Here is a 22,524-nt window from a genome sequence, read left to right on the forward strand (position 1 = left end):
AGAAGATCTTGTCTTCCAGCTGAAAAGAAAAAGTATTACAACTGAAAACGCTGAAGTTCTACGCAGCATCTGAGCTATAGTTGGAGTAATATCACCACGACAGATGTTGTGAATTGGCGGGTTGAGATATTGCCATTTTCCATCCCTTTTATTCCTAGTGATAGAATCGTTTAAGTAAGTAAGCCTGTAAATATTTTTCAATTTTCGATGTGGGACTATTCTCACCTCTCTTTCTCACTGCTGCAACTCCTGTGTAGCCAGAATCTACTTCAATTTTCAATAAACTCTCTGTTTACTTCAACGGTATATCCCCAGGCGGCGTGGGAGGAGTCGACGTGGAAAACGTCGCTTCTATTCGTGCTGTCTCCGGGCGTTGACCCCACGGCGTCGCTCATCCAGCTGGCCATCGACGTCAAAATGTTCGACAAGTTCCAGTCGCTCAGCCTCGGGCAAGGCCAGGCGCCCACGGCTGCCAAGTAAGAAGCTCCGCTAGTCTATGTTCAACAGCTTATCACCAGGTGGCGTGGGAAGAGTCTACGTGGAAGACGTCACTTCTATTCGTGCTGTCTCTGAGCGTGGATCCTACGGTGTCGCTAATCCAGCCCAGCTGGCCATCGACGTCAAGATGTTCGACAAGACTAGCTGAGTGACTGGGCTTAGTCTGAGGCAAGGCCAGGCGCCCACCGCTGCCAAGTAAGGGGCTCTGCTAGTCAATGATCAACAGCTCATCAACCAGGTGGCGTGGGAGGGTTGACGTGGAAGACGTCGCTTCTATTCGTGCTGTCTCTGAGCGTGGATCCCACGGTGTCGCTAATCCAGCCCAGCTGGCCTTCGAGGTCAAGATGTTCGACAAGACTAGCTGAGTGACTGGGCTTAGCCTGGGGCAAGGCCAGGCGCCCACCGCCGCCAAGTAAGGAGTTGTGCTAGTCAATGTTCAACAGCTCATCAACCAGGCGGCGTGGGAGGGTTGACGTGGAAGACGTCGCTTCTATTCGTGCTGTCTCTGAGCGTGGATCCCACGGTGTCGCTAATCCAGCCCAGCTGGCCATCGAGGTCAAGATGTTCGACAAGACTAACTGAGTGACTGGGCTTAGTCTGAGGCAAGGCCAGGCGCCCACCGCCGCCAAGTATGAAGCTCCGCTAGTCTATGTTCAACAGCTCATCAACCAGGCGGCGTGGGAGGAGTCTACGTGGAAAACGTCGCTTCTATTCGTGCTGTCTCTGAGCGTGGATCCCACGGTGTCGCTAATCCAGCCCAGCTGGCCATCGAGGTCAAGATGTTCGACAAGACTAACTGAGTGACTGGGCTTAGCCTGGGGCAAGGCCAGGCGCCCACCGCTGCCAAGTAAGGGGCTCCTGTTTCAATGTGCTAGTCAATGTTCAACAGCTCATCAACCAGGCGGCGTGGGAGGAGTCTACGTGGAAGACGTCGCTTCTATTCGTGCTGTCTCTGAGCGTGGATCCCACGGTGTCGCTAATCCAGCCCAGCTGGCCATCGAGGTCAAGATGTTCGACAAGACTAGCTGAGTGACTGGGCTTAGTCTGAGGCAAGGCCAGGCGCCCACCGCCGCCAAGTATGAAGCTCCGCTAGTCTATGTTCAACAGCTCATCAACCAGGCGGCGTGGGAGGAGTCTACGTGGAAGACGTCGCTTCTATTCGTGCTGTCTCCGGGCGTTGACCCCACGGCGTCGCTCATCCAGCTGGCCATCGACGTCAAGATGTTCGACAAGTTCCAGTCGCTCAGCCTGGGGCAAGGCCAGGCGCCCACCGCTGCCAAGTAAGGAGCCTAGTTTTCCGATGCTAATTCCCATAATTCAAGTTTGTAACTTTGCCTTTTTCTTCTAGACAGACCGTAATTTTTAAATTTTTGTTTTTGATGTGTGCAAGCTTTTCCAAGCAAGCTTTTTTTTAGACATCATATCAACATCATGTGGATTGCAGCAGTATAACTACATTCAATCTAAGAGTGCCCCTGTCTTTTAAACGGTGTCGTCTTGCCAGCGCCCGCGCAGTGTCGATGTGGCGTGTTTTTTTGGATAAGTCCCTCACTCTGCTGTACTCAGCGTTGCCGCTACGTGAGGGAGTAAAGGAGGCCTAATTTCTCTGGCTTCCCTGCCCAATACCGACGACCTAGGCATGTCCTAGACGACCCGGACGATCCTATTACCGAATTTCTGAACACAGACATCACTGCCTTAAGCACGCCAACTACTCCTCAACACAGTAGCTCGTTACACCGTACTCGCCGGCGAGTACGAGGCCCTGCTTTCCATTTCGGACGGTACAGACATGTACCGGGCCGGTTCTCCCCTATCCGTCCCCCGGACACGGCCTGAGCCGAGGTCCGAGCCTACCGTGGCGCCCTCAGGTCGCGTCCGTAGTCCCCTCGATCGGGCCCACTAGAGTGAGCCCGCTGTAGGCTGGACTTGGGTCCAACACCGCGGTGGGCAACCCTCTAGTTGGGTTCGCCACTGATCGGGCGCCTTATGCGCTCGATACGGCCCGATCGCGAAAGTCGGTCTGCGACCGACAATCGCTAAACGGCTAGAGTACCTTCTGTACTCGCCACTCTGCCCGGTGAAGCTGGAAAAACTCCTCAAGCTACCAGCGCGCGTCCCTTCAAAAAAAAAACTGACTTCCCCAGAATGCTATCGCTCGGCATGAAGGAGGGCTGGGTGATCATAGTCGACTGGCAGTATTGCTAAGCAGCATAATTTACTTGACTTGGCCTCCAGGATGCTGTCTCACGGCATAAAGGAGGGCGGCTGTGTGTTCCTGGCCAACTGGCAATCTTAAAAGCGAAAGGTCACTGACTGATCACTTATCACGGAATCTCAGAAACTAGAAGTGCTAGGAGTCTCATGCATGGGGTTTCCTTTTAGAACGTAGGTGCTTACTAGACGGGATTTTGCAAAATTCAACCCCTAAGGCCCAGAACAGACGGTGAAACGCAACTGCAACGAAACTGCAACTTTCTGATGATTCTTATGAATGAAACTGAAACTGAAGTTTCAAACTGGTCGCGTCATGTGTGGTCTCTTAACGGACGCTATAGCAGTTGCAGTTTCGTTGCAGTTGCGTTTCACCTTCTGTTCTGGGCCTTAGGGGGAATAACGGGATCTACGCGTACGAAGTCGCGGACGGCCGCTAGTATTGCTGTAATCAGCTTAATTTATTTGACTCGGCCCCCAGGACGCACGGCATGAAGGAACATTTTTTTAGGAACTTTTTTAAAAAAAACTAAGGTTAACTTTTTAAAAAAATATAACCGACTTCAAATGCGTGAACACAAAAAAAAAAACTAAAAATTTAAAAATTTTGATAATACCTATTCAACAAAAAAATAATCGTTCAAATTGGTTCATAGTCGGCGGAGATATTGCGTATAAATAAGTTCATCCCCAATTTTCCACCCTTGGGGGTGAAATATTTTCTTCAAATTCGCATAAAACCACCCTTTTGATAATACCGCCAGCGAGATGACAACATCAGAAAGACGCTAGTATGGAGGAGGTTTAAATTCTTTGTCTTCCCCAGGATGTTATCTCACGGCATGAAGGAGGGCGGCTGGGTGTTCCTGGCGAACTGCCACCTGGCGTGCGAGTGGCTGGGCTCGCTGCGAGGCTTCGACAACCCGCGCATCCACCCGCGCTTCCGGCTGTGGCTCACGTCCATGCCCGACGACAAGTTTCCCCTTAACGTGCTGCAGCGAAGCATTAAGATGACCACCGAGCCGCCGCAGGTGGGAAACAGTAAACATACGCCCGTATTCACAAACGATGCTCGCTTAAGTGAAGCAGCAAATCGAACGCACAGCCTTGAATAGAGCTCTGTGTGCACGTCTTCGCTAGCAACTGCGTAAAAAATGATATTAAATGTATGACGAATTGTAGAACTTCCCTAGTATCCGCTTTCAAGAACTAAAATCTTCATAGATTTTTTTGACGCACACTGGAGAGGAGGGGATGAGAAGCGGCAGCTCAAATATAGTGTCTCGTGCTCCCGCAAAGTCAAAGTCAAGTCAAAATTTCTTTATTTGTTTGGACTAATAAATAGTTCTTACAAATCGTCATTTTGCTCTTAAGGAGCCTCTACATGTCTCATAATCTTTTTACCCTACCAGCGCTTCGAGACCAACATTTGGCAAGTGCTGAGAAGAAGCGCCGCAACAAACTCAGTCACCACTGTCTGCCGGTTAATATAAATAAATACACTCGCGAGCAAAACTATGGAATCATTTACATGAAGTTGTTTCCACGCGAACTTGTGTACTAACGAATTTGTTAGTAACAAAAAAAGTAGCATCATTTTAAAGATTAAACTTTTATCTTTAAATTGATGCCAAATTCATTTAAATCACACCAGTATTTAAAAAGATATCGCGGCTGATGTGAAGAAGTAACGAAAAAGACATGTATGAACTGTGTGATACGTCGCGAGTTGCGGCCTATTTACCCCCTATAAAAGCACGCGTTTTTAGATTTTTGCTTTCATACGTTGATTCATATACATCTCCGCTTCTTTTGACATTTTACCTGGGATTCTACACCTTCAGAAGCAGCACAAATCGTTGCACTATTGCAAGAAAGGCTCAGCCAGCGGGCTGTCGCACGTCAGCGCCACATAAGCCAGTCCTGGGTTTCGAAAGTTTCAAGACGCTTTCGGGAGACTAGTGGCTTTATCTCGAGACCAAGTTCTGAACAGCGCCGGTGCACATCGCAGAGGGAAGACCGTTTTTTCATGTCAACCTAATTATCTATATGAAAAGAGCTTTCATATTTCTTTAGCCAGTGTTCAGTAATACATATTACATTAATATCAAAACTTTTCAAGAATAGCTCTATTTCTAAGACTTTGCTGGCCAAGCCTTGAATATTTTGATGAACAATCTTGAATGTTCCGGGCTTGGCCTTTGTCGAGTGCCTCAGTTTAAACAACTAGTAGTAGGTACAGTCATAATATTGTTACTATTTACATACTGAGATATCAAATTATTAGTACCCTCACTATGATCAGTTTTATGAATATAATTACATTTAATATTGTATGCAAACAATGAGGCTAATTTATTCTTCAAATTAGCCGTGTATGTAAAGACACAGTTCGCAAATCCGCTTCGCATACTCTCGCTCCACTCCGCTATACATAAACCGCGTGCCGCGTCTATACATAAACAGTTTGCAACGCCGCTCCAAGTTACTTCTTCGTTCTGCTTGAATGGGCAACCCTAGTAACTTTTTTTTGAAAATTGTGCATTAGAATTATTGGTTGAGTGTCAACCGCCTCTGTGGTCTAGTGGTAAGACCACCTGCTTCAGACGCAGAGGTCCAGGGTTCGATTCCCAGTGGGGACAGATTTTTCTGTTCGGTTTGGTTGGTAGGGCTTGTTCTAAGTCCGTCTGGCTAGCTACCACCATCTTACCTAAGTTTGTCGCCATAACAACAATGTTAACAGCATTGTTGTGTTCCGGCAGTTAGAGGTAAGATAGCCAGTTCCTCCGTGGTTGAGGATTCCGGGTGAAGCTCGCTTCCACCTTCGGCCTGATCATCACTTACCATCAGGTGAGATACAGGCCAAGAGCTTCCTCGTTGTGGATATAAAAAAAAAACCAACACGATACATCCACCATCAATGTGGACCGACGACCTCATAAAGGTAGCAAGTAGGCCACTACCAAATGGGAGAGGACGAAATCATTGGGGGAGGCCTATCTTCAGCAGTGGACGTCCTGCAGCTGAAATTATGATGATGTCAACAGCTTTTGAAATGTTTTACAAAACTTGCAGGGCCTGAAAGGCAACATGGTGCGCATCTTCGCTAACCTGAACGAGGACAAGTTCGACGAGGCGTCGCCCAAGTACCGGCGCCTGCTGTACTGCGTGGCTTTCTTCCACTGCACACTCATTGCTCGCAAGCGCTTCCGACAGCTCGGCTATAATGCTGTTTACAGCTTCAACGACGCCGACTTCGACGTGAGTTGAGTTGATAGCCGCTTCCAAATCTAGACAGAACGAGCACGGCTCGCGAGACATGCTCAGACTCGCAAGTAAAGCAGGGTACTCATCTAGCCGTGTAGCATGTAATGTATCAGATACTGTATCAAGTGAGTACATAGGCACGAGCCCGCTGCGAGTTGCTCGCGCGTTGTCCGCAGGGCGACCGCAGCGATCCGTTGATTGGCGGTATCACTGCGAGCACAAAGGCAGCTAGATAGATACGCGATGACCGTGGACGAGCCGTACTCACTTGAAGGTTGGACACGTTACATGCTACGCTACGTGCTACATGGCATGTGAGTACCCTGTCTAACGCTTGGAATCGCGCTCGGACTATCTAGACACGCTGGGACTTGTGGGACACGCTTGGACTCGCGAGCCAAGGTGAGCCAGTTAGAGCGTTTAGTTCATCGAGCTTCCAGTGTTATTACGTCTGTTTATACTGCGCCAGCAGTCAGTTAAGATTGAGAGAGCTTTTGAGCATCGACAAAAATTGACAATTTAATATTTATGGCTTGCTGTCGATAGACACACTGCTCGAGACTTCGGCTCTCGGAACTACCTCGCGAGTTGTGCTTGGCTAGTCTGAATGCGGCCTTTGTCGCTTAGTGGAGGTGTACTAATAATGTATCTTTAGAAATAAACCCCCCTAAGGGGGTAAAAAGAGGGTTAGAAGTTTAAATAACTAACATAAGTTCAGTATGATTCTTTATTGGTTCTACCACCCAAATACAGCCACAACATGACTATTATGTATCTCCACCAGGTGTCAGACAATCTACTAGCCAATTACTTAGAGGAGTACGAGGAGGTGCCGTGGGACGCGCTTCGCTATCTGTTCGCCATCATCAACTACGGCGGCCATATTACTGACGACTGGGACAAGCGCGTGCTCATTGCTTACATAAACCAGTTCTTCTGCGAAGAGGCGCTCGACGTGCCCTTCTACAGGTAGTTAGAATAATATCTATCAATTTCAGGGCCCACGCTGGTGAGATAAGCTGCACTGTATTTATTGTAACATCTACAGGGTGACTTTGTTATCAGTATCCAAATTTTTTTAATAAGCTCGTTAGAACAATTTGACAATACAACTTTATCGTAATAATTTTTAATTGTGATATTTTTCGCAAAAAAAAATATTGAAAGTCTAGTTCGCAGGTGCCCATATCTTAAGTTTTAAAGGTTATTGCTTATTTTTGCTCACCATTATGTCTATTAAGCTTTGCAGTTAACTATGTGTACATTTATTTCCATGAACGAAGCAAACTTTCCACGTGAGTCAATTTGGAAACCGCGCGCAGCGGATGAAAATAATTAAATATGGAGAAAAAAGTTTTGTTTTCATTACGTAAATCAATTAAGTTACTGATTCTGAGTCGATCCTGAAAATTTGGATACTGATACAAAAATCACCCTGTATGTTTTAACTTGTTTTGGTGAATAAATAATCTTCATCTTTACGCTACATTTTGCGCGGGTGAAAGAAGCGTGCGCCTGTCTATTAGCGACCCCGCACACTAAGCAGACTGGCTGCGGCAGCCAGTCGAACATATGACGGTGTATGGGAGCCCGCGCACTCGGCAGCCAAGATTGTTCATATATTGGAATGGCTGCCACAGCCAGACTGCCTAGTGCGTGGGAGGCTTCTTCTAGGTCGATACACTCTTGTCAGAGTGGTCGTGGTCATCATTTTGAATCATGATTCCTCGTAATACGGCGCCATTCCTCGCGGACTGCAGCTTTCCGGGTACTTCCGTTAACCGAGCACTTAGTTAGAGTAGGGAGGCTACGCGTGTGGAAACCTGTCTCTCGCGTCCGCACCTCACTGCGCCGCAGATACCATTTTATTTTACTGCGTTAGGATTGGATGACGCGTGCGTGCGCCCGCGCAAGATTTAGCGTCGGCCCGTTTAAGGCCTCAGCCTCGAACTTAGCGGGCAGCGGGGCGGCGGCGGCGGCGGCGCGGGAGCGGGGCGGGCAACGCAGACCCGTTCTCGAAACCAGCGGGCAGCTCGCGCGGCGCTTTAGCGGCGAAGTGTTGTGTTCGGGGTTTGTGTATTGTCGAGATATTTGTTTTTATTCGCAAACGAAATGTCTGAACAACGGGGACAATTTTATTTCGATTCAAATTTATTCCTAACGCTCGATTTATTGTGGGCAAAAGAAGGAGTGCGCTGCCCGCTCGTTACCCGCTCCCTCGCCGCTGCCCGCTCGTTGCCCGCTCCGGCGCCGCTGCCGCGCCGCTGTTTTCGAGAACCGGTCTATTTGATTTCACGCATAAGATCCTGCCGCTGCCGCGCCGCCGCCGCTCCCGCCCCGCTGCCCGCTAAGTTCGAGGCTGAGGCCTAACGAGTATATGCAGAGTTCGTATGATACATTACATAATCTGTAATCCACCTTGATCCCCGCAGACTGTCGTCGATCCCCGCGTACCACATCCCGCGCGACGGCAGCCTGGAGTCGTACCGCGACTTCCTGGACCTGCTGCCGCCGGCCGAGCGCGCCGAGTCCGTGGGCCAGCACGCCTCGGCCGACGTGGCCACTCTCGCGCAGGTTGTATTGTAGACGACGGAATTTCTACTTTATGCCCTTGGTTTAAGGTTTCAATTTCCATGCATACCAATACCATAATTCTTGCGTACGGCTTTACCCCCACAGCAGGCAGGATTACGGCAGAATCTTTAACCCCCAGTGTTTGTTGTAGGATACCCTAATCATGTGCTCGACGCTGTTTGCGCTAGCGTCCACTGGGGGTGGCGGAGCTGGTGGTGGAGAAGACCAGAAGGTACATCTATACTAATATTATAAATACGAAAGTAACTCTGTCTGTCTGTCTCGCTTTCACGCCTAAACCACTGAACCGATTTTGATGAAAAAATGGCAATGCCAGATTTTGTATGGAAGGTGGCGTCTTTTTTTTTTCGCGCGGCCATTGACCAAACTTTGTTTTTTGATTACAGAATAGTGTAATAAACCAAACTTACTATGGCATGTATACCTCTAAAACTCAGTCTGAACTGAGTTACGAGTATTAAAAGTTTGATGATTTTAGTCTATTATGCAAAATTCTAGTATGCAAAATCATCAAACTTCTAATGCTCGTAACTCAGTTCAGACTGAGTTTAGTGGTATACATGTCATAGTAAGTTTGGTTTGTTACACTATTTTGTAATCAAAAAACAAGGTTTGGTCGATGGCCGCGCGAAAAAAAAAGACGCCAATTTCCGGCATTGTCTTTTGGCATAGAGATAGTTTGAGTCCCAGGAAAGGACATAGGATAGTTTTTATCATGGTTTTTGAAACAGGGATGCGCGCATAAAGTTTTTCTGTGACAGACAAAGGATTCGGTTCACAGATAAAGCAGGTTTAACCATGGGTTGGTGAAAGGATTGGTCTATTGACACGCTTTTTATTTGAATACTAGCGGCCGCCCGCGACTTCGTACGCGTAGATCCCGTTCTACCCCCTTCATCTATCTTACGCGGTTTAGATTTTTTCATACAAATGTTGTGTGTCCCCGTTACCGTGGGAATTTTGCAATATCCTGTTGTAACTAAACTTTAAGTTTACTAAGGTAACTGCATGCCAAATTTTAAGCGTCTAACTTAGGCGGTTTAGATTTTTCATACAAAAGAATTTTCCCGCTAATTCCCGTTCCCGTGGGAATTCCTAAGTATACTATAACCTGTCCAGGAGTATGAAAAATGATTGTACCAAGTTTCGTTAAAATCCGTCGAGTAGTTTTTGTTTGTATAAGGAACATACAGACAGACAGACAGACAAAAATTTTACTGATTGCATTTTTGGCATCAGTATCGATCACTAATCACCCCCTGATAGTTATTTTGAAAATACACTCGACAGCAAATAAATCGCACCACCCGCGACGCGAACTTTAAAGATTTTCTTTTGACACAATAATGGTGCCCCAACAATATTGGTGTTATTTGAAAGCCCAATAAATATCCTTAAAGAAAAACACATTTAATTTCTTAATAAATGACTAACATATACCATAAATATGACTTGAAAAAGACCTCACTTTGGGCTCACCTCTGGGATCAATTAGACCAAATTTTATGGTTATAAAACCAAATAATGATCACACGTGTCCTCTTTAACAGATGGATAGCGATTACTTAATCCCAACTTAACAGTTTTATAGTCATAAAAAATGGCTATAGCGTAACTACCTATTTTTTGAAGAAGTGACTCTGGATCCTTGTAAAGACACATTTTTGGGGTAAAAACCTTTCCTTTAATAAAATGAAGTTTAGAACTAGGCTTTTAAATGGTGCCAATATTGGTGGGAAGTAGGGATGCATGACGTTTGAAAATGCTTGTCGCGGGTGGTGCGATTTATTTGCTGTCGAGTGTATATTTCATGTACAGAATTGAGCTCTCTACAGATTTATTATAAGTATAGATGAAGGTTATGGCAAATCTGAGTTACCCAGGCCTTCTGTGATTGTGAAGGTGGACGAGCTGGCAGCAGAGATGCTGGTGAAGCTTCCGTTCAAGATCGACGTGGAGACCACGGAGCGGATGATGGGCCCCGAGATCGTCATGCCCATGTGTGTGTCGCTGCTGCAGGAGATCGGATACTACAACGTCCTCATCGCCAGCATCACGGCCGGACTCAAGGTAAGGACATCATCATCATCATTTCAGCGAGGCTTCCGACGACGGACTGCAATTAACTAGGATAGCGGTCCCAGTCGCCGGATCCGTAAAAATTAAATATTTTTCTTTCGGCGACTGGGACCACTTAAAAAATATATTATTCAAGCCAAAATTCGGCGCAACCACGACTGGCTCCCCGCTAATCCCCGCTTGTCAGTGTGTGCGTGCGCGCCGCATACGTGTTGGCGCGCTCACATACAAACCGCGCCCGTGCGTTTCTAGGAAGACGACCTACTCATTTGTATTTACTCTGGAACAAACGCAATATGGCTTTTTATTTGTGCTCTCTTCGTAACAAAGAAGAACGGTCATCTGTGACCCAGGCCCGACAGAAACGAGACATACCTCATTTTTTTTGTCATGTCTTAATTAGTTAAATTATATATTTTTTATATTCGAAATCTATGTATAACACCAAAATATTAACCTTTGTTTTTGTTCAGGCCTTATACAAAAACTAATACAAAATGCCTATTTATCACCAAAATTGGTAAGTGTATGTACCTAAATGTCTATTACGGCTGCTATGGAATGTATCTAGGTGACCTGGAGATACAGCCGGATTATATCTGTCGGTTTTTTTTGTATGGGGCGTGACCGTTCTTCTTTATAAAGAGAATCACATATTCTCTCGTCCTCCGCTTTGTTTTAAACCGGTCCTTCCTTAGTGGCGTATATGTAGTCGTTGGGTCAGTTTTATTGTCATGTTCCAATGACAATATTAATATTCCGTGTAATTTTTCAGGAGTTACGTCGAGCCATCGAAGGTCTAGTCGTCATGTCTGACATGCTGGAGATCATGTACTCTTGCATCTTCGAAGGCAGAGTGCCGTCCTTCTGGCAGAAAGGTTAGCGTTCTTTCAAAATTTATTATCATTTAGGAGTCAAGTGTCTCCAAGCAAACTTGGCGGCGCACTGTGGCAGACGAGGCGAAGAAGATCGGCAAGACTTGGAGCGAGATCAAACGCGAAGCTCAAGACCGAACGCGATGGAGGACTGTTATGGACACCCTCTGCCCTATCTAGGGGATAGTATAGGACCTCAACGCCTGGTTTCACCATCAATCCCTAAATTTTAAGTGACACATTTGAAAACAAAATTCCTGCCTATATGTTACCATAGAGGTCACTTAAAAATTAGGAATTGATGGTGAAAACGGGCATAAGTCAAGTAAGTCAAGTGTCAGTGATGAGTGAAGCTCATTAGTTCTCATACGTGTTTCACCATCAAATTGGCCATCTTTACGTACTCGATAAAACAACTCTTCTCAGTTTGGGTCCAAGTCACACAACATTAACTATAATAATAAAGAAATCGCAGTAAGGAACCATAGACTTGGCACGACTTTGTCTAGATTTCATTACTTTTTAGAGATAAACAAGCAGCTCCATCGAGACTTGGCTAGTTTTTTACAGAATGTTTTTGGTGGGATTTCCGTTTACACCATCAATCCCTAATTTTTAAGTGACTCCTGTGGTAACACATAACAGGAATTTTGTTTTCATAGGGGTCACTCAAAAATTAGGGATTGATGGTGAAAACGGGCATCGGTCACCTTTGTCAGCCTCTTTTTCAATCCAATACAGTAATTTATACCTTACATCACACGTACCTAATAAGTGCGAGCTAGGCAGGTAAAGTCGCACTCTTGTCATTTAAATAACCGTTTACTTTAAAAAGTCTCGTCGCCGAGCACGTAGAATTTTGTCCAATGACCCCAAGCTACCCATCCTTATCGCTCGCGCGTAATTATATTGCTGTCGCGCTCGCACACTCACTGCGGCCGCCCGTCGAACAGTCGCGACAGCAATATAATTACGCGCGAGCGATAAGGATGGGTAGCTTGGGGTCATTGGACAAAATTCTACGTGTTCGGCGACCGGGTTTTAGTATCCTTTATGCAACAGCATTCCTAAAAGCTGTCCCTCGCAGGTCGTCCGTCCATGAAGCCCCTAGGCGCGTGGTGCCGCGAGCTATACTTACTAAGGATGGGTAGCTTGGGGTCATTGGACAAAATTCTACGTGTTCGGCGACCGGGTTTTAGTATCCTTTATGCAACAGCATTCCTAAAAGCTGTCCCTCGCAGGTCGTCCGTCCATGAAGCCCCTAGGCGCGTGGTGCCGCGAGCTATACTTACTAAGGATGGGTAGCTTGGGGTCATTGGACAAAATTCTACGTGTTCGGCGACCGGGTTTTAGTATCCTTTATGCAACAGCATTCCTAAAAGCTGTCCCTCGCAGGTCGTCCGTCCATGAAGCCCCTAGGCGCGTGGTGCCGCGAGCTATACTTACTAAGGATGGGTAGCTTGGGGTCATTGGACAAAATTCTACGTGTTCGGCGACCGGGTTTTAGTATCCTTTATGCAACAGCATTCCTAAAAGCTGTCCCTCGCAGGTCGTCCGTCCATGAAGCCCCTAGGCGCGTGGTGCCGCGAGCTATACTTACTAAGGATGGGTAGCTTGGGGTCATTGGACAAAATTCTACGTGTTCGGCGACCGGGTTTTAGTATCCTTTATGCAACAGCATTCCTAAAAGCTGTCCCTCGCAGGTCGTCCGTCCATGAAGCCCCTAGGCGCGTGGTGCCGCGAGCTATACTTACTAAGGATGGGTAGCTTGGGGTCATTGGACAAAATTCTACGTGCTCGGAGACCGGGCTTTAGGATCTTTTATGCAACAGCATTCCAAAAAGCTGTCCCTCGCAGGTCGTCCGTCCATGAAGCCTCTGGGCGCGTGGTGCCGCGAGCTTTACTTGCGTGGGGCGCACCTCCACGCGTGGGCTAACGCGCCGCGCGCGCCGCCCACGCTCTGCTGGCTGCCCGCGCTCGTGGCGCCTACCGGCTTCCTCACCGCCGTCATGCAGGTATGTCAACCGGGCAGTCAACCCTGTAGCCTAATAGGGTCTTACACCTTTTTAGGGTTCCGTAGCCAAATGGCAAAAAACGGAACCCTTATAGATTCGTCATGTCTGTCTGTCCGTCCGTCCGTCCGTCTGTCCGTCCGTATGTCACAGCCATTTTTTTCCGAAACTATAAGAGCTATACCACAGAATAATAATAAGTACTACGTACAGAAGTTTTACTTCGCGAAGGTATTTAAAAAAATGTATGCTCAATGTCATTAACAATATGGTGTAATTTAGCTTGTCTCAAGAGTCAAGCAAGTTTGTCAGAAGTTTTGTTGACAAACGTCAGTGATCGGTACTGCGCCGAAGCTATAGGGCTGACTTCGGTAAAATGATGTGACGTGAAGTGCCAATCTGCAGAAAATGGCGGAGGAAATACATGATTTAGCATGAATTATCATGAATAATATTAACTACTTATTTACCTCTCAGTGTCTTGCTTGAGGTAACTTAAAAAAGTACATTCTGTGTTTTTATTATTTATATAGATGTATAGATGTATTCTGTGAACCGCATTAAGATTTTGATGCAGAAAAGTGAATATGCACTTACAGGGCAGATATGTACCATCCTAGACTGCATCCCACTTAATAGTTTGCGTGACAGACGCTTCCAAAGTGGAAAAAAGTTGGTCCCCCCCTCTTTTTCTTTCTCTTTTTCTTTTCCATACAAATAACTTAAAAAAAAATTCATAAATCAATGGTACGGAACCCTTTGTGCGTGAGTCCGACACGCACTTGGCCGGTTTTTTTTATCCACAACGAGAAAGCTCTTGGCCTGTATCTCACCTGATGGTAGGTAAGTGACGATCAGGCCGAAGGTGGAAGCGATCTTCACCCTGAATCCTCAACCACGGAGGAACTGGCTATCTTACCTCTAACTGCCGGAACACAACAATGCTGTTAACATTGTTGTTATGGCGACAGGCTTAGGTAAGATGGTGGTAGCTAGCCTGGCGGACTTAGAACAAGCCCTAACACCAACCAAACCGAACAGAAAAATCTGCCCCCACTGGGAATCGAACTATTTTTATGACATAATCAACTAACAATATTTGGGTTTTACTCAAAATTTAAAAAAATACGTATATCATCTAGGCGAATAAATTGCGTATTTTACTTTTCATTTGCAAAGAAACATTTTCAAGAAAAAATATTTAAAATTAAATTCAAAACAAGTCGCTGGATTGTATTTTTAAATATTTTTTCATCTAGCAACTGGGTCCACTATTCAGATTATAGAGTAGATTTTTGTTGAACATTGAAGGTAGGCCCAGATCCCGGAAGAGAAAATATTTAAAAGTTCAAACCAGTGATTTGGCCCGTGGACTAAGCTAAAAGTGTGCCAAGTCACTGGAAGTCTCAACTGAAAAAAATATCAATGGCGCGCCCGGAGAGGCTTAGTTCAAACGATCATAGCAAATGTTGTGATAGGGATAGAGACATGCGATTTTTGGTTTTACAAAGCTAATACGATAGAGAATAATACAAAGTAATAAAAATCCCCGGTTATAGGGGCATTTTTTGGATAAATTTATCAAAATAAATAACCAAAAAAACACGAATGCAGATTTTTTTCAAAAAGTATAATTTTTTATTATTTGCTGGCATTTTTTGTGTATTTTATGTATTTTTTAGTATTATTTTATCAGGATATACCGCTTAGTTTAAAAGTTATTACGTTTTCTTTACAATAAGTAATTGGAAGAAAAAAAATTATATTTAAAAATAATAAAAAATCTCATAAAAAAATTGACCTCTTTTTTGTCGATAAAAATAGGTCTAGTTTCATTTATTTTCATATGTACACTTTGCGTTACTCACACTGTATATCGGATATACAGTGTGAGTCACGTTACGATAAAATAAAAACAGTAATAATGCTAAATAACAGGCGATACTAAAAAAATATACAAAAAAGGCCAACAAATAATAAAAAATGATACTTTTTGAAAAAAAAACTGCTTTTAAATTCGTGTTTTTTTGGTTATTCGATAAATTTCTCCAAAAAATGCCCCCATAACCGGTGATTTTTATTACTTTGTATTATTCTCTATCGTATTACCTTTGTAAAACCAAAAATCGCATGTCTCTATCCCTATAACAACATTTGCTATGATCGTTTGAACAAAGGCCTGCCACAACATTATTCTCCGCTACAGGTAGAGACAATTTTAATTTTATGCTTATTTTACTTCGAAATCTTTGGTTTTTATTTGAAATCTAACTTGTCTTTATCAAAATTACAAATCTAGAACCATTTTCAGTTTCGTTGTTAACGAAGCGTTGAATGGCGCGCCCGGAGAGGCTTAGTTCAAACGATCATAGCAAATGTTGTGATAGGGATAGAGACATGCGATTTTTGGTTTTACAAAGGTAATACGATAGAGAATAATACAAAGTAATAAAAACCACCAGTTATAGGGGCATTGTTTGGAGAAATTTATCAAATAACCAAAAAACACGAATTTAAAAGCAGATTTTTTTCAAAAAGTATCATTTTTTATTATTTGTTGGCCTTTTTTGTGTATTTTGTGTATTTTTTTTAGTATTGCCTTATTTAGCATTATTACTGTTTTTATTTTATCAGGATATACCGCTTGGTTTAAAAGTTATTACGTTTTCTTTACAATAAGTAATTGGAAGAAAAAAAAATTCTATAAAAAATTTAAAAAAAAACTCAAAAATTTTTTGACCTCTTTTTTGTCGATAAAAATAGGTCTAGTTTCATCTATTTTCATATGTACACTTTAACATGACTCACACTGTATATCATAAATATCCGATATTTTGATATTTATAATAAATATCGGATATTTTCGAACCCTGATTTTAGCTCACCTTCATATTTAAATACCCATCTGCAACAGTTCCATAAACCACCTATTGCTCACAGACAACGGCCCGCGGCGAGGGCTGGCCCATAGACACGCTGTGTTGGGAGTTCTCCGTCATGCCTCTCGAGGAGTCCGGCTTCGTGCGACCGCCGCGCGACGGAGGCGTCTATGTCAGGTTATTATGCTCGCACACTCACTATACTTATTCTGTGCTGCGGCCGCCCGTCGAATAGTCGCGACAGCAATATAATTACGCGTGAGCGATAAGGATGGGTAGCTTGGGGTCATTGGACGAAATTCTATCAGCTCGGCGACCGGACTTTAGTTTTGCCTTCATTGTTTGAGTTTCGTTGGAGGCCATGCTGTAGAGCCTGGCTATACAGTAAATGTAGTGGTGGGATATTGTCCGTTGCTTCGTCTGCGTAAAATACAGTTTGTCACAAAAAGACCTAGACCGACACTTGTCGTTGTAATTAGGCCTATTAACTCAATATTGTTATTAATTTTGTCTTTAATATTATAGTTTCATAAAAATCCGTTCAGTAATTTTTACTTGAAATACTAAAAACATCTATTTATCCATCCATCCAACTTCAACATTTCTATATTCAATCCTAATCCAAATCCGTCCGTCAATGTTTTTGGTCAAAATATCTACGGTTTTCGATCTTTTTACATTTTCATATTTCAATACTATTTAAACAATAAATTGTAAACGCACCAAACATTATGGATGTTTGATCGAAAATAGGTTCAAATTTGACAGTTGCAATCCGGATTTCGACAACGATTGAATATGAGAAACGGGCGGTAGTCAATAAATAAAAAATCTGCTTATTGCCTCCAGGGGCCAGTACCTCGAAGGCGCGAGCTGGTTCAAAAAGGAGGGCCACTTGCAAGAGCCGCTGCCCATGCAGCTGGTGTTCCCTCTCACGCCCATACACTTCAAGCCCATCCGCGCCACGGGACGGAGGCTCAAAAGTAAGTGCCATCATATTTTAAAGATCGTTTCGGCCACAAAGTGAGAAGCCACACGGACACGGTGCGGTGCGGCGCTGTATCCCAAACATTTTGCCGCATCAGGCTAACTCATGGCGCGCCCGCGGCGGTTGCGGGTCCGCAGCTTCAGTAGAATGCAGATACTTATGTAAAAACTAATGCACAACTGACGACGTGGTTTTCGACCGCAGCTGGCGCGGTTGTAATCGGGTCCGGCGCATAAACCGCCCGATCGGCGGGCGACCATTTTGTACCAGTGACTTAGCACGCGGTGCAATTTTAATCGTGAGTTCTTAGAATAACCGCTCCCGTGAGTTTTGAAATAAAACCGCAATTCCACAACCGCCGCGGGCGCGGGTAAAAATCGCGCCGTGAGTTCTTAGCCTCACTGTACACTATATTATGTGGTATGCGGCGCCGCAACGGCACCGTCTCGCTCAATCGCAATGCGGTGTGCCTGCGGTGCGGCGCCGGAACGCACCGTCTACGCGTCTGGCATATCATTGATTTTTATATGCAGGACGCCGCAGCGACATCGCTTCTCCTGAAGACGCGCCCCACCATTCTTCCGCGAATGTTTCAACACGCTAAAATTATCCATGAGTGCACACGCACAATACAATAATGACGCTCAGATTGCTCAGATTTAACTCCCCGCACCACGCGCTTCCCTCGACCAAAAATTGGTGGGGCGCGTCTTCGTGGATGAAACGATCTCTAATAACAAAGATCGCTATTGTTATTCTGTTTACGTTCAGTAGTTTTTTGCGTGAATGAGTAACTAATATTTGCCATTTCATTCTTACAAACTTACATTTACAATAATAGTAGGATAGGATTAGTAGGAGAGAAAAGGATTAGCAAGATAAAATCGAAATAGTAGGATAAAAAACGATTATTAGGATAGAAGAAGATTATTAGGATAGGATATAATTATGTAGTAGGTCTATTAGGTCTAGTATGATAGAGGATATGACTAAGAAAGGATAGGATTAGTCATAGGATATAATTGGTAGGATATAATAGGATTATGTAGTAAGGCAGAATAGGATCAGTAGGATAGAGTAGGAATAGTAGAATAGTCGTAGAGTAGGATCAGTAGCAGAAATAGGATTTACACTCGGCATCAAATAAATCGCACCTCCCGCGACAAGCACTTATCAAACGTATGCATCCCCACTTCCCACCAACATTGGTACCATTTGGAAACCTAGTTCTAAACTTCATTTCATTAAAGGAAAGGTTTTTACCCCAAAAATGTGTCTTTACAAGGATCCAGAGTCACTTCTTCAAAAAATATTTAGTTACGCTATAGCCATTTTTTATGACTATAAAACTGTTAAGTTGGGATTAATCGCTATCCATCTGTTAAAGAGGACACGTGAGATCTTTATTTGGTTTTATAACCATAAAAATTGGTCTAATTGATCCCAGAGGTGAGCCCAAAGTGAGGTCTATTTTCAAGTCACATTTATGGTAAATGTTAATCATTTATTTAGAAATGAAATGTATTTTTCTTTAAGGATATTTATTGGGCTTTCAAATAACACCAATATTGTTGGGGTACCATGATTGTGTCAGAAGAAAATCTTTAAAGTTCGCGTCGCGGAAGGTGCGGTTTATTTGATGTTGAGTGTATAAGATAGAATAGGATAGATAAGGTTAGTAGGATTAGTAAGATAGGATAGAAATTAAATAGATAGGCGTGCGCCCCACACTGACGGCCGGTTCTACCCGTAGATCGCTACGTGTGCCCGTGCTACTACTACCCCATGCGCAAGGGCGCCTTCGTGGTGGCCGTCGACCTGCCCTCGGGCAAGGAGACGGCCGACTTCTGGGTCAAACGCGGGACGGCTCTGCTGTGCACGCTCGCCACATAAATTCTGACGTTGTACCGTGTGGACTTAGATTTATTAAACCGATTCAATTTAAAAGGGTCTTTGTTATTTTTAGTACAGTTGCCCGCGCTAACATACAACATAATTGAGTTTTTCTCAAAGATGCTCGCTTCCGTTTTATTTCGACGTTGCCGTTTAGCGTTGAGCTTCATTTGTGACTACACAAAACGAGCGTGGGGTATTGTATTATCTACACTAATATTATAAAGAGGAAAACTTTGTTTGTTTGTTTGGTTGTAATGAATAGGCTCAAAAACTACTGAACCGTTTTTAAAAATTCTTTCATCATTCGAAAGCTACATTATCCACGAGTAACATAGGCTAAATTTTATTTTGGAAAAACATAGGGTTCAGGGGTCCACGCGCGCAAAGCCGCGGGCGGAAAGCTAGTTAATAAATAAAACATAAAATATTAATCATGATTAATATTTATTTATATATTTTTATTTTACAATATAACAGTGGTAAAAACCGAAATGTGTGTAGACTTAAAACTTAATAATACAGATAATATATACCGTTAGTTATTGAAATCTGAACACCGGAAGAATTTGCGACCAGAAAGGACATCAGTTAGGTGGCAGAAAAGTATTTATCGACGCAGAGCAACAGTTATTTCTAATATACATACGAGTATACAATGTATGTCATACATATTTTTATTCTAAGGGTTAGACTACACCGGCTTGTGGTGTATGAAATGGAATGGATTACCCATTTATTCAGGTTTTATTTGTGAGTCTTGTGTAATAGATATTAATTTGAATTAAGTAACTTTAAATATTATATAGGAATTAAAATATAACGGGGATATTCTATGATAAATCTTAACAATAAAATAATGTTATTTAATATGTTTTGGAAACTATTACTCTGTTGTTATGGACGTTATCAGAAGCCGTAGACTTTGTCGGCGTCGACGCTGATGAAGTAAGGCTTCTTGTTGTTGTCGCAGGAGCAGTAGCAACGGCCTCCACCGTTTGTGTTGTCGTCGATCACCAACGTGCGGAGGTTTATGTCGCTTTCCACACCTCGTTGACCTAAAAAATACATACTTTCTTTATACAACTAACCTTGAACTTTTGGGATTCACGACATGTAACGTTAATGTATAAAGGTGTAATTGGTGAAATCTCTGAATCACCCCGGAATAGTTTTAATTAACTTAATTATATGTAGTTAGAAAGGCCTCACCTTGAGGGTACCTCCTAGGTCCAAATGGAAAACGTCTATGTCTGTATATTCTGTCGTACTCATCGAGGTAGTCGTCATCGTCGTATAATCTTCGCCTGTTCCTTCGGTCCAGCACGCTCCTCCATCTTTCTAAGTCTTCTTCGATCTCGTCGATGGCTTCGATTTCTTCAACGTCCCTCCAGAGAGGAGGTTGTGGTAGGAACGGGTGTCGGAGTCGTGGATTCCATTTATGTCCTGGGATAGCTGGTCTGCCTGGATGTCCTGGTGTTCCTGGCCGGCCTGGTATTCCAGGCTGCCCTGGGGTGCCTGGGCGTCCTGGTCTCGGGTGTCCATGGGCTGGGCCTGATCCTGGGTGTCCTGGAGTGCCTGGATGTCCAGGTTTCCCTGGATGTCCAGGTGTGGCTGGTTGTCCTGGTGTGCCTGGCTGTCCGGGCTGTCCTGGTGTGGCTGGGATTCCTGGTCCACCTGGCTGTCCTGGTACGCCTGGTTGTCCTGGTATGCCTGGCTGTCCTGGTGTGGCTGGCTGGCATGGATGTCCTGGTGTAGCTGGTTGTCCTGGCTGGCCTGGTTGTCCAGGTTGTCCTGGAATGCCTGGCTGTCCTGGTGCTGGCTGGCCTGGTTGTCCTGGAATGCCTGGCTGTCCTGGTGTGGCTGGCTGGCCTGGCTGTCCTGGTGTGGCTGGCTGTCCTGGTTGTCCAGGTTGTCCTGGAATGCCTGGCTGTCCTGGTGTGGCTGGCTGGCCAGGTTGTCCAGGTTGTCCTGGAATGCCTGGCTGTCCTGGTGTAGCTGGTTGTCCTGGGTGACCTGGTCCGCTAGGGTGGCCTGGTTGTCCAGGTTGACCTGGAATGCCTGGCTGTCCTGGTGTGGCTGGCTGGCCTGGTTGTCCTGGAATGCCTGGCTGTCCTGGTGTGGCTGGTTGTGTTTTTACGTTAGGCAAAGAGAATTTTATACATTTTGTTTTCTTTGCATTCAGTTGTAGATTATTTGTAGTGAACCAACTTAAAACTCTTGTTAGTGCATTATTTACATCGTCAAAGTTATTTTAACTTCTATCAATATTAAAAATCAAAGATGTGTCATCAGCAAATAACACGATTTCGCAAGAGTCCTTAACAAAATATGGTAGATCATTAATGTATATAAGAAACAAGAATGGACCCAGAATGGACCCCTGCGGAACTCCCATTTTCACAGGTGACCCAGAAGACAAAACACCATTTATGTCGACTTTTTGAACTCTAAAGTTTAAATAGGATTTTATTAAATCCAAAGCCGAGTCCTTTACCCCATAATAGTGCAGTTTGCGAATTAGCGTTTGATTTCCTACGCAGTCAAAAGCTTTTGAGAGATCACAGAAGACCCCTAGTGCATTTTGAGAATTCTCCCAAGCCTCGAAGATATGTTTAAGTAGTGCAACCCCGGCATCGGTGGTGGAACGACCCTTGGTAAAACCATATTGTTCACTATGAATTAGTTTATTAGAGCCAAAGTGAATAATAAGTTGCTCCTGTATGATTTTTTCAAAAATCTTGCTCAAAGCGGGCAAGATAGAAATAGGTCTATAATTGCCAGGGTCGGTTTTGCTACCAGACTTAAATAATGGCATTAGTCTACTGTGTTTCATGCGGTCGGGGAAGATTCCCTTCTCTATGCAATTATTGAATATTATCGCTAACTGTGGGGAAATTATATCAATAATGTGTTTGACTATCTTGACAGAGATGCCCCAGATATCAGTTGTACTCTTTACATTTAAAAGATTAAAAGTTTTAGTGATATCTAATGGAGTAATATGTTTAAAAGAGAATAATTATGATGATGAGCTATCTAGTAAATTGACGTTAAAATCTCCACAAACTAAGACCTTTTTGTTGCTGTTACAAGTTTTATTAAGAGCATCCTCAATAGCCGCTTCAAAAATACCAAAGTCCCCAGAAGGGGGTCTATACACACATACACACATACCTGGGTGGTTTGGTCCTCCTGGGTGTCCTGGCTTTCCTGGTTGGCCT

At 44.2% G+C, this 22,524-nt stretch overlaps 1 protein-coding gene across 1 annotated transcript in view; it reads left to right on the forward strand.

Moving 5' to 3' along the window:
* Window positions 1-19,339, forward strand: part of LOC114350951 (dynein heavy chain 2, axonemal-like) — a gene marked incomplete at its 5' end in the record, with an annotated part of 38,434 nt that extends 19,095 nt beyond the window's left edge. The window contains 12 exons of the mRNA XM_028301954.1: window positions 316-476; window positions 3,539-3,743; window positions 5,788-5,973; window positions 6,764-6,948; window positions 8,412-8,553; window positions 8,705-8,785; window positions 10,477-10,644; window positions 11,429-11,531; window positions 13,386-13,543; window positions 16,481-16,596; window positions 17,269-17,402; window positions 19,161-19,339. Of these exons, the coding sequence (XP_028157755.1) occupies window positions 316-476; window positions 3,539-3,743; window positions 5,788-5,973; window positions 6,764-6,948; window positions 8,412-8,553; window positions 8,705-8,785; window positions 10,477-10,644; window positions 11,429-11,531; window positions 13,386-13,543; window positions 16,481-16,596; window positions 17,269-17,402; window positions 19,161-19,300 (1,779 nt within the window). The remainder of the gene's footprint in view (window positions 1-315; window positions 477-3,538; window positions 3,744-5,787; window positions 5,974-6,763; window positions 6,949-8,411; window positions 8,554-8,704; window positions 8,786-10,476; window positions 10,645-11,428; window positions 11,532-13,385; window positions 13,544-16,480; window positions 16,597-17,268; window positions 17,403-19,160) is intronic.
* Between the last annotated feature and the right edge of the window lie 3,185 nt (window positions 19,340-22,524).

This window comes from Ostrinia furnacalis, unplaced genomic scaffold, assembly GCF_004193835.3.
Source record: "Ostrinia furnacalis isolate ACB-3 unplaced genomic scaffold, ASM419383v2 OfSCF1028, whole genome shotgun sequence".
Lineage (NCBI taxonomy): Eukaryota > Metazoa > Arthropoda > Insecta > Lepidoptera > Crambidae > Ostrinia > Ostrinia furnacalis.